Here is a 15221-nt window from a genome sequence, read left to right on the forward strand (position 1 = left end):
CATTCTTGTCTGCTGGCCCTGACATTTTTCTCCCTCCCTCTGCCTTCCAGCCAGCATCAATTCATATCTTGGACCCTTTTGCTTAAACTTGGCTTAAACCTGGCTTAAATGTGGCTTAAACCTGGCTTACATTTGTCTTAAACTTGGATTAAACATCGCTTAAACCCGAAAGGTCTTCAGGTATCTCCTTACCTCTCTTCCCAAGTCCTTGGTCATCTTTGTGCACCAAATCCAGGACCAGGTGCAGGTTCTGCATAGGCTGGGTTTTGGGCGGCCTGGGGGGGCTAGCCGGTGGAGATTCCAGGGCCCCGCCGCAGCCAGACCCTTCCTTGGACCACAAGCACTGCCGCGAGGAGTCCCGGCCATCACAGGTGCCCCTCGAAGAGAGAAAGTCCAACACCGCCAATTTCCCTTGCTGGAACCGCCGTCGCCCCGGTGCGTCGGCGACTCCGAAGCGCATGGCGCCCTGCAGCTGAGTCTTGGTGAACTCCACCAGGTTGCGGCAGTCCAGGATCAAGGGGGAGGATTGCGGCTGACCCCACGGGGACTGCTGCGGCGGGGGGCGACTTGCTCATCTTCTTGGCCAGTTCGTCGGGCCAGATGGCGCGGACGGTGTAATCGTCGTCTTCCTCGTCGGTTTCTTCCTCTGCGCCGTAGCGGCTGGTGGCCGGTGATGATGACCCCACCCGCGGGTCGTAGGCCACGATGGGATCACTGCTGCAGAAGCTACAGGAGGAACTGGCCGACTTGACCGAGAGGTTGCACGCCAGGCACGCCAAAGAACGCAGCGCCACGGGGGCGCAGGAGAAGCACCCCAGTTTCTTCATGGCCTGCGGGCTACATCCCGGGCAGCCCAAGGAGCGTAGGCTGGATCGGCTGGAGAAGCAGCCCAAGGAGCGCAGGCCGGATTTGGCCCCGGCCTCTTCGCAACGCATCAGCCGCCAGCAACCCCAGCAGCTGCATTTTAAGGGGCGCATGGTGGTGGCGGGGCTGGAGAGCGTCGAGCTAGGGGGCGTGTCGCCGGAAGGGTTGGCATTCTCCTTGAGGCCCCGCTTCTTGAGCTTAGCCTGGGGCAGGAGCGCCTTCAGCTGCGGGCTCAGCGCCCCTGTCTTCTCGCCCTGCTTAGGGTCCGCCGCCGGCCAGACCAAGCCACGCTCGGACCCTCTTCTCTGAGGCTTGAGGTCGAGGGTGTGAGAGTGACCAGGGAGAAGGATGCCGCTTTGGCGGATGGCTTCGCAAGGATCCTGGCTGCCCGCTCGTCCGACGGTGGAGGTGGACGGAGACAGCGGCTTCTCCCCGCCGCTGCCGTGGGTGACGAAGCTGTGGGTGAGGCGCAGGGCTAAAGTCTTGGGCCTCTGCAGCACCCCGATCCGCTCTTCGAGGGGCGAAGGTGGCATTGGGAAAGCTGAGCTGCGCGGAAGGGAAGAGGCCAAAGAGAAATCATTAACGAGGCTCTCCACTCCCGCCCGAAATTCCTACCGTGCTACATAGCAATAGTACTTATTTATTTACTTATTTATTTATTTATTCAATTTTTATGCCACCCTTCTCCTTAGACTCAGGGCGGCTTACAACAGGTTAGCAATAGCACTTTTTAAAACAGAGCTAGGCTATTGCCCCCACAATCCGGGTCCTCATTTGACCCACCTCGGAAGGATGGAAGGCCAAGTCAACCTTGAGCCGGTGATGAGATTTGAACCGCTGACCTTCAGATCTACCAGTCAGCTTCAGTGGCCTGCAGTACAGCACTCTACCTGCTGCGCCACCCCGGCTCATTATTAGACTTAGACTTATATACCGCTTTACAGCCCTCTCTAAGCAGTTTACAGAGCCAGCCTCTTGCCCCCAACCATCTGGGTCCTCATTTTACCCACTTCGGAAGAACAGAATGCTGAGTCGACCTTGAACTGGTGAGAATCGAACTGCTGGCAATGGGCAGAGTTACTGACAGGAAGGGAGAGAGGGAAACAGCAACAACAGACTTATATACTGCTTCACAGTGCTTCACAGCGGTTTACAGAGGCAGCCTCTTGCCCCCAACCATCTGGGTCCTCAGTTTACCCACTTCAGAAGGACCGAAAGCCGAGTCGACCCTGAGCCTGGAGAGAGATTTGAACTGCCAAATTGCAGGCAGTCGGCAGGCAGCAGAAGTAGCCTGCAGTACTGCATTCTAACCACTGTGGCTCTAAGGCGGGCTGGGTGGGGTGAGGTCTCCCAAGTGAGACCTGTGGACTTCAACTCCCAGAATTCCTCAACAGAACACACTTGCAAATTTACCCAGCTAAATGGATCGCCACCTAGGGGAGGCCACAGCCTTGTCAGCCAGCTGGATGGGTTTCAAAGTGGTTTTGCAAAGCTGTCTTTTGAAAGCTGGATGGGGGATTTTGGGAGGGAGGGAGGGAGGATGGATGGAAGGAAGGAAGGAAGGAAGGAAGGAAGGAAGGAAAAGAGTGGGAGGAAGGGATATAGGGAGGGAGGGAGAGAGGAAGGAAAGAAGGAAGGAAAATTTATGAAATTACTAATTTGAAATTGTAATTAGATTGGTGGGCATTGGATTTGTTATTATGTACTGTTTTTTGTTTTTTTTTAATTATTATTGTTGTGAGCCGCCCCGAGTTTGCGGAGAGGGGCGGCATATAAATCCAATAAATCTAATCTAATCAAATCTAAAAGAGTGGGAGGGAGGGATGTTGGAAGTAAGCAAGGGAGGAGGGAAGGAAAAGAGTGGGGGGAGGGATATAGGGAGAGAGGAAGGAAGGAAAGAAAAGAGTGGGAGGGAGGGATATAGGGAGGGAGGGATGAAGGAAGGAAGGAAAGAGTGGGAGGGAGGGATATAAGGAAGGAGGGAGGGAGGGATGAAGGAAGGAAAGAAGGAAGTAAGCAAGGGAGGAGGGAAGGAAAAGAGTGGGGGGAGGGATATAGGGAGAGAGGAAGGAAGGAAAGAAAAGAGTGGGAGGGAGGGATATAGGGAGGGAGGGATGAAGGAAGGAAGGAAAGAGTGGGAGGGAGGGATATAAGGAAGGAGGGAGGGAGGGATGAAGGAAGGAAAGAAGGAAGTAAGCAAGGGAGGAGGGAAGGAAAAGAGTGGGGGGAGGGATATAGGGAGAGAGGAAGGAAGGAAAGAAAAGAGTGGGAGGGAGGGATATAGGGAGGGAGGGATGAAGGAAGGAAAGAGTGGGAGGGAGGGATATAAGGAAGGAGGGAGGGAGGGATGAAGGAAGGAAAGAAGGAAGTAAGCAAGGGAGGAGGGAAGGAAAAGAGTGGGGGGAGGGATAGAGGGAGAGAGGAAGGAAGGAAGGAAGGAAGGAAAGAAAAGAGTGGGAGGGAGGGATATAGGGAGGGAGGGATGAAGGAAGGAAGGAAAGAGTGGGAGGGAGGGATATAAGGAAGGAGGGAGGGAGGGATGAAGGAAGGAAAGAAGGAAGTAAGCAAGGGAGGAGGGAAGGAAAAGAGTGGGGGGAGGGATATAGGGAGAGAGGAAGGAAGGAAAGAAAAGAGTGGGAGGGAGGGATATAGGGAGGGAGGGATGAAGGAAGGAAGGAAAGAGTGGGAGGGAGGGATATAAGGAAGGAGGGAGGGAGGGATGAAGGAAGGAAAGAAGGAAGTAAGCAAGGGAGGAGGGAAGGAAAAGAGTGGGGGGAGGGATATAGGGAGAGAGGAAGGAAGGAAAGAAAAGAGTGGGAGGGAGGGATATAGGGAGGGAGGGATGAAGGAAGGAAAGAGTGGGAGGGAGGGATATAAGGAAGGAGGGAGGGAGGGATGAAGGAAGGAAAGAAGGAAGGAAGCAAGGGAGGAGGGAAGGAAAAGAGTGGGGGGAGGGATATAGGGAGAGAGGAAGGAAGGAAGGAAAGAAAAGAGTGGGAGGGAGGGATATAGGGAGGGAGGGGTGAAGGAAGGAAGGAAAGAGTGGGAGGGAGGGATATAAGAAAGGAGGGAGGGAGGGATGAAGGAAGGAAAGAAGGAAGGAAGGGAGGAGGGAAGGAAAAGAGTGGGGGGAGGGATATAGGGAGAGAGGAAGGAAGGAAAGAAAAGAGTGGGAGGGAGGGATATAGGGAGGGAGGGAGGGATATAGGGAGGGAGGGAGGGATGAAGGAAGGAAGGAAAGAGTTGGAGGGAGGGATATAAGGAAGGAGGGAGGGAGGGATGAAGGAAGGAAGGGAGGAGGGAAGGAAAAGAGTGGGAGGGAGGGATATAGGGAGGGAGGGATTAGGAAGGAAGGAGAAAACTGGGAGGGAGAGAAGGAAGGAAGGAAGTGGGAGGGAGAGAAGGAAGGAAAAGGGGAAGGAAGTAATTGGGAGGGAGAGAAGGAAGGAAGGGAGGACAATTCTAAGACATTTGTCAATTGCAAGAACATTCAAGAAGGAAGGAAGGAAAAAGGTGAGAGGGAGGGAAGGAAGGAAGGAAAACGGGAGGGAAGGAAGGAAAGAAGAGGGAGGGAGGGAGGCAGGAAAAAAGTGGGAAGGAGGGAAAGAAGGATCACCCACACCGTTAATCTCCCCACTTCAATCTCTCCTGTTATTACTCCAAACCCTAAAGCCTCTCGGCCCTTGTATTTACCGACGCCTCCCGCGTGGCCTGCCAACCTCCATGCCCTCACCCCGAAGCCATGCGGCCGTAATCCAATCACATTCTGATGCATTTAGGCCAGCTTCTTTTTACGGACCAAGAGCAGCTTTTTTGGCAAGGCGGCCTTGTCCGGTTTCCAGCTTTCTAAGTCGGATCGTATTCTGTCTGACCAGGTGCTCCTAGCCACGTTGCCGAGGAAGCTCCGAGCACATGTTTACAATCTAGCTCAGAGAAGCCCCAGGCCCATTTCAGGGATCTGGAGACTGAGGCCGGGATAGAGAATATTTTATTTTATTTTTTATTTTTACATCTGCTGGGACTGAGTTGACTTTTTGCATTTTTTGCAAGTCCTTGCATTTTTATAAAGCCCTTCATGGCATCGGACCAGAATATCTCCGGGACCGCCTTCTGCCGCACGAATCCTAGCGACCAGTTAGGTCCCACAGAGTTGGCCTTCTCCAGGTCCCGTCGACTAAACAATGTCGTCTGGCAGGACCCAGGGGAAGAGAGTCTTCTCTGTGGCGGCCCCGACCCTCTGGAACCAACTCCCCCCAGAGATTTGCCCCCACCCTCCTCACCTTTCGCAAGCTCCTTAAAACCCACCTCTGTTGTCAGGCACGGGGGAACTGAGATATTCCCTTCCCCCTAGGCCTATACAATTTATGCATGGTATGCTTGTTTTTTAAATTGGGGTCTTTTAAATTATTTTAAATATTAGATTTGTTATATGTTGTTTTACTATTGTTGTTAGCTGCCCCGAGTCTATGGAGAGGGGTGGCATACAAATCAAGTAGATAGATAGATAGATAGATAGATAGATAGATAGATAGATAGATAGATAGATAGATAGATAGATAGATAGATAGATAAGGATGGATGATAGATAGATAGATAGATAGATAGATACATAGAAGATAGATAGATAGATAGATAGATAGATAGATAGATAGATAGATAGATAAGGATGGATGATAGATAGATAGATAGATAGATACATAGAAGATAGATAGATAGATAGATAGATAGATAGATAAATATTTTTTGTGTGCAAGTCCTTGCATTTTTTGCAAGTTCTTGCATTTTTGCATTTTTCTTGCAAAATTCCAAACTCCTTCTCTATTCCTAGCACAAATTTCCAGAGAAATCCTGAACTCTTAACTGTCTCGGGATTTGAACACCTTTTGTGTGTCCCCTCGATCCCTTCCTTTCTAGAGAACGCTCCAGCGAAAAACGAGGAAGCGCCTGCTTTGCTTTTACCCCTGCAAAACACAGGATTCAAACCCTAAATTCGAATGATTGCAAATCCAGATTTTTTTTGGGGTGTGGGGGTGTGGCAGGGATCTCCAACTAGTCTTTGAATCGCAGCCGCCACTGAGCCTCCAATTTCTATCATTAAATTGAAACGTTCTCTAAGTGAGTTTCGCCCCATTTTCCAAACTTTCTCACAGTTAAACAAGTGCAGTCGTTAAACAAATAACATACAATGCAATATCAACTTTATTTGACGAGTCAATCGACCATACCAAAGCGAGGAAAAGGACCACGTCATAAAACCGTGACTGGTTAAAATACAATAAAATTGGGCTAAAATAGAGGGAATTTGAATAAATAATAATAAGTTAAAATGCAGTATAACAAATAACATGATTGTTAAACCAACCTGGCTTCTATGCCCCGCCATTGACTTTGCTTGCCAGAAGATCGCAAACGGGGAATCGCGTGACTTTTCAACCGTCATAAATACGGGTCAGTTGCCAAGCGTTTTAATTCGGATCAACGGTCGTAAGTGTGAAAAAATGTCAGAAGTCCCTTTCCTCCCCCTCCCCAGCACCGTAGTAACTTCGAATGGCCGCTAAACAAACTCTTCTAAATTTGAGAATTTACCTGTGTTTTGCTTTTTATAACTTCTCCTTGGCGAATCACAATTCGTCGCAGCGAACCCACAACCCTCCCTGCCAACGGATGGGCACACTCAAATCTCCCGTAAAAATCCCTTGGCACGCTTGCGTGCCAGTCCCACGAGTAGCCGATGCCCACCGAGTCTGCTTTCCCACATGTGCACATAACTAGTAAGCTCTCAGCTACGAATCGATCCGCGGGTGTGCAAATCCCCTGCCGAGATCTGCACAGGTGAATTGGGCAGGGTGTGTGTGTCCCCTATCCTGTTCCCCAGCTCAGCCCCGACCTCGCAGGGCTGTGTAGAGGGAGAAATTTGGGGAGAAAAAAACCTCCGTATTGCTTTGCGGCTCCTAACTTGTGAATCTGTGCACAACCGGGGGGGTTTCTTTTGCACATGTGTTTTAGCCCAGACTTGTCGAACAACAGATTTTTAAAGCCATGCTTCGATCGCACAAAACACACTCACACCTGCAGGCACTTCCCCGCTTACCTGCTTGACCTGTCCACGGTCCGCTAGGTCCCCTTAAGGTGCTTTCTCTGGCTTTTCAGCGAGAGAAAGTTGGACGGCGCCTCTAAAAATACCAACCTGAGCTCAGAACCTGGCACAGCGGTGAGGACATTGGCCTGCTTGGGTTTCAACTCCCCCCCCCCCTGGGATGAGCTCACCGTTTGGCCCCCGTTCACGCTGGGCAGCTTTCTTGAGAGAAGTGGGGGGGGGGGCGAGGAGGAAGGGACGGGCAGTGAGACCAGCCAAGGGGGAAGAAAGAGCTCAAGGTTTGGTCGGAATGGGATGGGAATCTGGCTGTTTGTAGCCCAGGGTTCCCTCACCTTGGCTATTTTAAGAGGGGTGGACTTCCGTTTGCAGAATTCCCCAGCCAGAATGCTTTAAGATGGGTGGACTTCAACTCCCAGAATCCCCCAAACAGCATGCTTTGAGATCTGTGGACTTCAACTCCCAGAATTCCTCAGCCAGAATGTTTTAAGAGGGGTGAACTAACTCCCAGAATTCCTGAATCAGCATGTTTTAAGATAGGTGGACTTCAAGTCCCAGAATTCCCCAGCCAGAATGTTTTAAGATGGGTGGACCTCAACTCCCAGAATCCCTCAGCTACAATATTTTAAGATGGGTGGACTTCAACTCCCAGAATCCCTCAGCTACAATATTTTAAGATGGGTGGACTTCAACTCCCAGGATCCCCCAGCCAGAATGTTTTAAGATGGGTGGACTTCAACTCCCAGAATCCCTCAGCTACAATATTTTAAGATGGGTGGACTTCAACTCCCAGGATCCCCCAGCCAGAATGTTTTAAGATGGGTGGACTTCAACTCCCAGAATCCCTCAGCTACAATGTTTTAAGATGGGTGGACTTCAACTCCCAGGATCCCCCAGCCAGAATGTTTTAAGATGGGTGGACTTCAACTCCCAGAATCCCACAGTCAGAATGTTTTAAGAGGGATGGACATCAACTCCCAGAATTCCCCATCCAGCATGCTTTAAAGATGGGTGGACTTCCACTCTCAGAATCCCAGGTATCATTGGGAGTTGGGTTCTTCCCATCTTCAAAGTTGTCCAATCTGAGATAAAAATGGGTTAAAGACACCCAACTGGCAAGGATGAAATATTGGTGGGAATCTCTCCACCCTGACCCAGTGAGTAATGGGTAACAAGGGTGAATCCCAGCCCCCTGGCCTCTTTGGGCCCGTCCTAGTCCTCTGGGTTTGCCAGCGATCCAACCAAGGCAGCTTTCGTGGAGCGAGCCATGGAGACAAGCCCTGGCGTCCGCCAATCAGAGCTGCGTCTCTCGAGTGGGCTTGTTAAAAGAAATCAGCACGCTTATTTGTGGCTGTCGTGCCCAGAGGTAGAACTCGGAACAGCTGAGTAAAAACATCTTCCACTGACAAGGACTCCCTAAGGAAGACTAAGAGGTGAGGACGTTCAGCCCAGACTTAATAAGCTGGTTTGCCTCCGAACAAACCACAATGATGCAAAACCGAGGGCCCTCCTGCAACGGCATCTCGCACACACGCACGGCAAGATTGCAAACTCCCGTCTGGGAAATTGTTTACCGTAAGGTCCTTGGGCACAAGTTGTTCCAAATTGCCATGCAAAGGTGAGATATTAAGGCATCTTGGTTGCGGGATTCTGGGAGTTGAAGTCCACCCATCTTCAAGCATTTTGGTTGGAGGATTCTGGGAATTAAAGTTCGCCCATCTTAAAGCTTGCTGGCTGGGGGATTCTGGGAGTTGAAGTCAATTCATCAAAGCATCTTGGTTGGGGGAGTTTAGGAGTTGAAGTCCATCCATCTTAAATCATGCTGGCTGGGGGGTTCTGGGACTTGAAGTCAACTCATCTTAAAACATCTTGTTGGGGGATTCTGGGAGTGGAAGTCCACCTATCCTAAAGCATGCTGGCTGGGGGATTCTGGGAGTTAGATTAGATTAGATTTATTGGATTTATATGCCGCCCCTCTCCGCAAACTCGGGGCGGCTCACAACAATAATAAAAACAGTACATAATAACAAATCCAATGCCCACCAATCTAATTACAGTTTAAAATTAATAAATTCATAAAACAATCCCAATGTATATAAAAACAGACACACAGTCAATCAATCAATGGCAAAACAACATGGGCACGGGGGAGATGTTTAGTTCCCCCATGCCTGACAGCAGAGGTGGGTCTTAAGGAGTTTACGAAAGGCAGGGAGGGTGGGGGCAATCCTAATCTCAGGGGGGAGCTGGTTCCAGGGGGTCGGAGCCCCCACAGAGAAGGCTCTTCCCCTGGGTCCGCCAGACGGCATTGTTTGGTTGACGGGACCCGGAGAAGGCCAACTCTGTGGGACCTAACCGGTCGCTGGGATTCGTGCGGCAGGATGCAGGAGTTGAAGTCCACCCATCTTAAAGCATGCTGGCTGGGGGATTCTGGGAGTTGATGTCCACTCATCTTAAAGCATCTTGTTGGGGGATTCTGGGAGTGGAAGTTGACCCATCTTAAAGCATCTTGTTGGGGGATTCTGGGAGTTGAAGTCCATCTATGTTAAAGCATCTTGGTTGGGGGATTCTGGGAGTTGATGTCCACTCATCTTAAAGCTTGCTGGCTGGGGGATTCTGGGAGTTGATGTCCACTCATCTTAAAGCATCTTGGTTGGGGGATTCTTGGAGTGAAAGCCCACCCCTCTTAAAGCATGCTGGCTGGGGGATTCTGGGAGCGGAAGTCCACCCCTCTTAAAGCATCTTGGTTGGGGGATTCTGGGAATTCAAGTCCCAGAATCAAGCTGGCTGGGGAATTCTGGGAGTTGAAACCCACCCATTTTAACCTGTTAAGGTTGCAAAATACTGCCCTAGTCTAGACTGAGTCCGCTAGAACCTAACCAAGTTGGGACGCAAACACCTACATCTAGTTCCGAGAAAGACACAACCCAGCCTCTTTTGAATAAACCAGCTGAGCATTTAAAAAAAAAGAGTTTCTGCTTTACATAAGCAAAGCCTCAAGTTCAACTCTCAGAATCCCTAGGCAGAGTTTTGAAACTCTCCGATCTAAATCCCTGGGGTCAGATTTTGCCGCAAGTCGGCATCAATTTGATGCGATGCCCATTACGCGGGTGGAAAAACCAAGGCCGAGATAACCTTGTTTGCCAATGGATGGCGCAACCAAGTCAGTTTAAGAAACTCGGTTCAACAGCTTTGACCCAAATTTGAGGTTTCTTTCTGCAAAAGCGACGCGTAAATCTAAAAAATAAAAATTGCTTACTATACGTTCCTGGCATTATTCACTTTTAGATATCTAAGACACCCACCCCTACAGCTTCAATACTCCCAATTGTATCTACACACACACCGGGGGGGGGGGCACAGACACCTCTTTTTTCCTTTCTCTTTTGCAATCTCGAAGCTACAAATATTGTGCAACTATTGAATCGTGAAAACAAAAACAAACAAAAGAAAAAATCCCAGATAATTGAGGTCTTCCTTTTATTGCAATGCTAATATCCACTTATTTCATTCAATCTAATGAATAATAATAATAATAATAATAATAATAATAATAATAATAATCTTGCCTTTGCACCCCAAAAACACTGTGCTTTTGGAGAGGGGTGGGGGTTGTCATTAAATAGATATATCTCCCCCCCCCACAGACCCCTAATTAAAATTCCTGTGCCGAATTGAAATTTAATTAAAAAAATAATAACAATGATAATGTCAGCCTGCTCCCGGGGGTCTCTTTGTTTTACCCAACCTCCATGCCAACCCCCTGCATACAGATCCCCCCCTCCCCAAACACACACAAGCATAAACACACAGCACCCACCTTTGCAAACCCACCCCGGGTGGCATCACTCACTTAAAAATAACTCCGGGTGTCATTGAATGGCGGTCATGGGTCCCTTTTTAAAAAAATAGATCCCTTCCCTTCATTCCCCCCCCCTTTTCCTAAATCCGAGCATCCTAAGGAAGCTCCCCCCCTCCAATCCTCTATCTCCCACGCACCAGATCTGTCACAACACCCGAGGCAGCCACCACAATTCACCCACTCGCGCCATTCCCTTGTGCCAATCCTGAGCCCCCACCCCCTCCTCGCTTTTCTCTGCCCAGATACCCTTTGTGGCTGGAGGGGGGGGAATTGCAGCCCTGGAAGAACCCTCCGCTCTCTGCACCCCCAGAAATGGGGCTAAAGGACCCCCCCTTTCTATTCTCTTCCCTCCCACCAGTACTAATATTTCTTTTATTTTTTTATTAGTACCATGTATATGAATATTATTATACATAACGTTTCTTCTAATTTTATTCTTATTACTAGTACCATGCATATGAATATTATTATTATTATTATTATTATTATTATTTTCTTATTACTAGTATCATGTATATGAATATTATTATATATGTTTCTTATTTTTTTATTACTAGTACCATGCATATGAATATTATTATATGTTTCTTATTATTTTTTCTTATTATTAGTACCATGCATATGAATATTATTGTATATGTTTCTTATTTTATTCTTATTACTAGTATCATGCATATGAATATTATTATACATGTTTCTTTTTTTCTTATTATTAGTACCATGCATATGAATATTATTATATATGTTTCTTATTTTTTTATTACTAGTACCATGCATATGAATATTATTATGTCTCTTCTTATTTTTTTCTTATTATTAGTACCATGCATATCAATATTATTATACATAATGTTTCTTATTTTTTTCTTATTACTAGTATCATGCATATGAATATTATTATACATTATTTATTTATTATTATTTTATTACTAGTATCATGCATATGAATATTATTATATATCTTTCTTCTTATTTTTTCTTATTACTAGTATCCCGTATATGAATATTATTACATCTTTACATGCCTCCAGGATGTACTTGACAAAACCAATCAATAAAGTAAAATAATGCAAAAAAAAAACAAAAAACAGCAAAAACACAGCCAGGGAGACGCAATTGGCCTTTGGGTGTATTGGTGGGAAGGGGGGGGGGCACTGTACCCCGTTAGACCCCCCCAACCCTCTTTGCGCCCCCCCCCAAATTGTCCAGGCAGGCAAAACAACAGAAATTGTGTAAGCGCAAATTGTGGCTTTCTTTGCCCCCCCCCCAAAAAAATCGTCCCTTATTGCAAGAAGGGGAAGGGGAGGAGAGGGGGGAGGCCCCCTCCCTGCCCTACGCAGTCCCCCGTCTCTAACCCCCCCCCCCCCGTTCCCAGGTGTTTGCCACTCACCTGCATCACATCGTCCAGCCGAAAACGAGGGAAGCAAAGGCGACCGCGGTCTCTTTGCAAAGCACCGATCCCGGGATCCCCCTCTTTTGCCCACCTCCGCCCGGGTCGCGTTGCAAGGTTGTGTGTTTTGGTGTGTTGTTGTGTTGTGCTCTCTCTCCCCCCCTCCCCTTCTCCCCGCGAGGGGCGGGCGGCTGGGAGGGGAGGGGGGAGGAGGAGGAGGAGAGGCGGCTGACAGGGTGACCTCATCGGCCGCCAATCGGAAGGCGGCCCGGCTTCTTCCCCGGGAGGGTGACGTCACGGGGCGGCACGTGACCCGGCAGGTGGTTCCATTGATGGGGACGCGGGCGACGCGGGGAGACCCCCTTGGCAAGCGGGGGGAGGGGGGAGGATCCCCCCTCCCTCCCTCCGTGTACTTTTCCAGTACGGTCCCGTCCCCCCGAGAAGCTGGACTGCAATGCACTCTCATTATTATAGCCTCCGTTCTCTTTTCCAATTACTGTAATATTAGAATTAGATTTTTAAAGTTGTTGTTGTTGTTATTATATTGACAAAATTAAATAACAACACATATATAAAAATAATTATTCATTAGCAACATTCGGTCAACTGAGCATTTAAAAAGTGTCACAAATACCACTGACATTATTATTATTATTATTATTATTATTATTATTATTATTACAAAATAAAATAACACATATATAAAAATAATTATTTTATTCATTAGCAACATTCAGTCAACTGAACATTTAAAAAGTCACAAATACCACTGACTTTATTATTGTTATTGTTATTGTTACTATATTTTATTTTATTATTATTTTGACAAAATAAAATAATAACACCTATATAAAAATAATTCTTTTATTTATTAGTAACATTCAGTCAACTGAACATTTAAAAAGTGTCACAAATACCACTGACATTATTATTATTATTATTATTATTATATTGACAAAATAAAATAATAACAAATATATAAAAAAATCTTTTATTCATTAGCATGAAACTCAGTCAACTGAACATTTAAAAAGTGTCACAAATACCACTGACATTATTTTTTTTATTATTATTATTATATTGACAAAATAAAATAATAATAACATATAAAAATAATTTGTTTATTCATTAGCAACATTCAGTCAATGGAACATTTAAAAAGTGTCACAAATACCACTGACTTTATTATTATTACTATTATTATTATTATTATTATATTGAAAAAATAAAATAATAATAAAACATATATAAAAATAATTATTTTATTCATTAGCATGAAACTCAGTCAACTGAACATTTAAAAAGTGTCACAAATACCACTGACATTATTTTTATTATTATTATTATATTGACAAAATACAATAATAATAACATATAAAAATAATTCGTTTATTCATTAGCAACATTCAGTCAATGGAACATTTAAAAAGTGTCACAAATACCACTGACTTTATTATTATTACTATTATTATTATTATTATTACTATTATATTGAAAAAATAAAATAATAATAAAACATATAAAAATAATTCTTTTATTCATTAGCATGAAACTCAGTCAACCGAACATTTAAAAAGTGTCACAAATACCAATGACATCATCATCATCATCATCATTATTATTATTATTATTCCGATGGAACAGAAGTTTATTTTTTTAATTCCATATTATCATAAAATATGAATATCAAGTTATTCAACTGTTGTGCAAAAAAAAAATAGGGCAAGTAAATGTTCCTCCTTTGCACTATTAGAAATATTTATAAGGATTACGTTTGAGGATTACCAATATTGAATTAAATATCAAATTAATATTGAATTAAATGCCACATTCCTGTTGATTTAAATGCATTAACAGGGAATTACATATCAAATTAATATCAAAAATAAAATAGAGCAAGTAAGTACCACACCGGCTCCTTGTTTTACTGCTCCAATTCATTGAAACACGTCATAAATCTGAGTCAATTGCCAAGTCTTTGAATTTTGTATCACTTGGCGTTAGGAGTACTGTATTGCAATGGTTTGTAAGAGTGAAAAATGGTGCTACTAACCTTGGTTCAATCCTGAGCGAGAAATATTCTCCTTTAAGTGGCTCTAAATCAATTTTCTCGGTGCCCTTACACCGTTTGTAATGATTCCCTTTGATGATCATCATTGCTATTTAACTGAATATCAAATTTATTCATTTACAAAATGTATTGGCTACTCATCGTGTTGGAGGGAAGAGGCTGATTGTGTAAACCGCTTAGAGAGGGCTGCAAAACACTCTCAGAAGCTATAGCAAAGATATATACATTTTTACATTATTTTGTTAACGTTTATGCTTACATAATTTTTATTTACAGTTCAAAAGAAAAAAAAACACTATAGAATTTTTTTTGGGCTTTCTGTTTTACTTCACTTCCTTTATATATTTCTCTTTCTAGCCAATTATAAAATTTATCCCATATCCTGTAATAATCTGAGTCCTCTTTCCCTTCTAATTTTTTGGTCAAGTGGTCAATAATTATTTTTTTTCCGGCACATTCCAGGATATTTTTTTAAATTACCATTTCTTCTTTTGCTGGGTCTTCATTTTTCCATAGCTGGGCATAGGTTATCCTTGTCGCTGTTAGAATGTGGATAATCAAATATTTTTATACATTTGTACCGGACTCCATAGTGTCATCCCAAACTCCCAACACTTTACCCTTAGATTATCTACGGTTGACCTATCCAGATTCCTAAGAGGTCAGTAAGGGGCGAGTACAAGTGCACTGTAGTGCCTTCCGTCCCCTGTCCTATTGCTCTCCTATATCTCCAATTCCTTTCTTCTATTCCTATATCTCTTCTTCTATTCTTTCACTGATATGTTCTATTCCTATATCTTCTTTTCTATTCTTTCTTAGATATATTTTACTATGAGTATCTCCTCTATAACCTTCATCATGTATTTTACTATGTGTATACAGATATATACCCACTAAAACCCTCATTGTGTATTGGACAAAATAAATAAATAAAAATAAA

At 45.2% G+C, this 15221-nt stretch overlaps 1 protein-coding gene across 1 annotated transcript in view; it reads right to left on the reverse strand.

The window, feature by feature from the left end:
- Positions 1–12312, reverse strand: part of LOC139175462 (dual specificity protein phosphatase 10-like) — a 15838-nt gene extending 3526 nt beyond the window's left edge. Inside the window, 3 exon segments of the mRNA XM_070766586.1 lie at positions 193–532; positions 534–1410; positions 12211–12312. Of these exon segments, the coding sequence (XP_070622687.1) occupies positions 193–532; positions 534–1397 (1204 nt within the window). The 5' untranslated portion in view covers positions 1398–1410; positions 12211–12312.
- Between the last annotated feature and the right edge of the window lie 2909 nt (positions 12313–15221).

The sequence above is a fragment of the Erythrolamprus reginae genome, chromosome 13, assembly GCF_031021105.1.
Source record: "Erythrolamprus reginae isolate rEryReg1 chromosome 13, rEryReg1.hap1, whole genome shotgun sequence".
Taxonomy (NCBI): domain Eukaryota; kingdom Metazoa; phylum Chordata; class Lepidosauria; order Squamata; family Dipsadidae; genus Erythrolamprus; species Erythrolamprus reginae.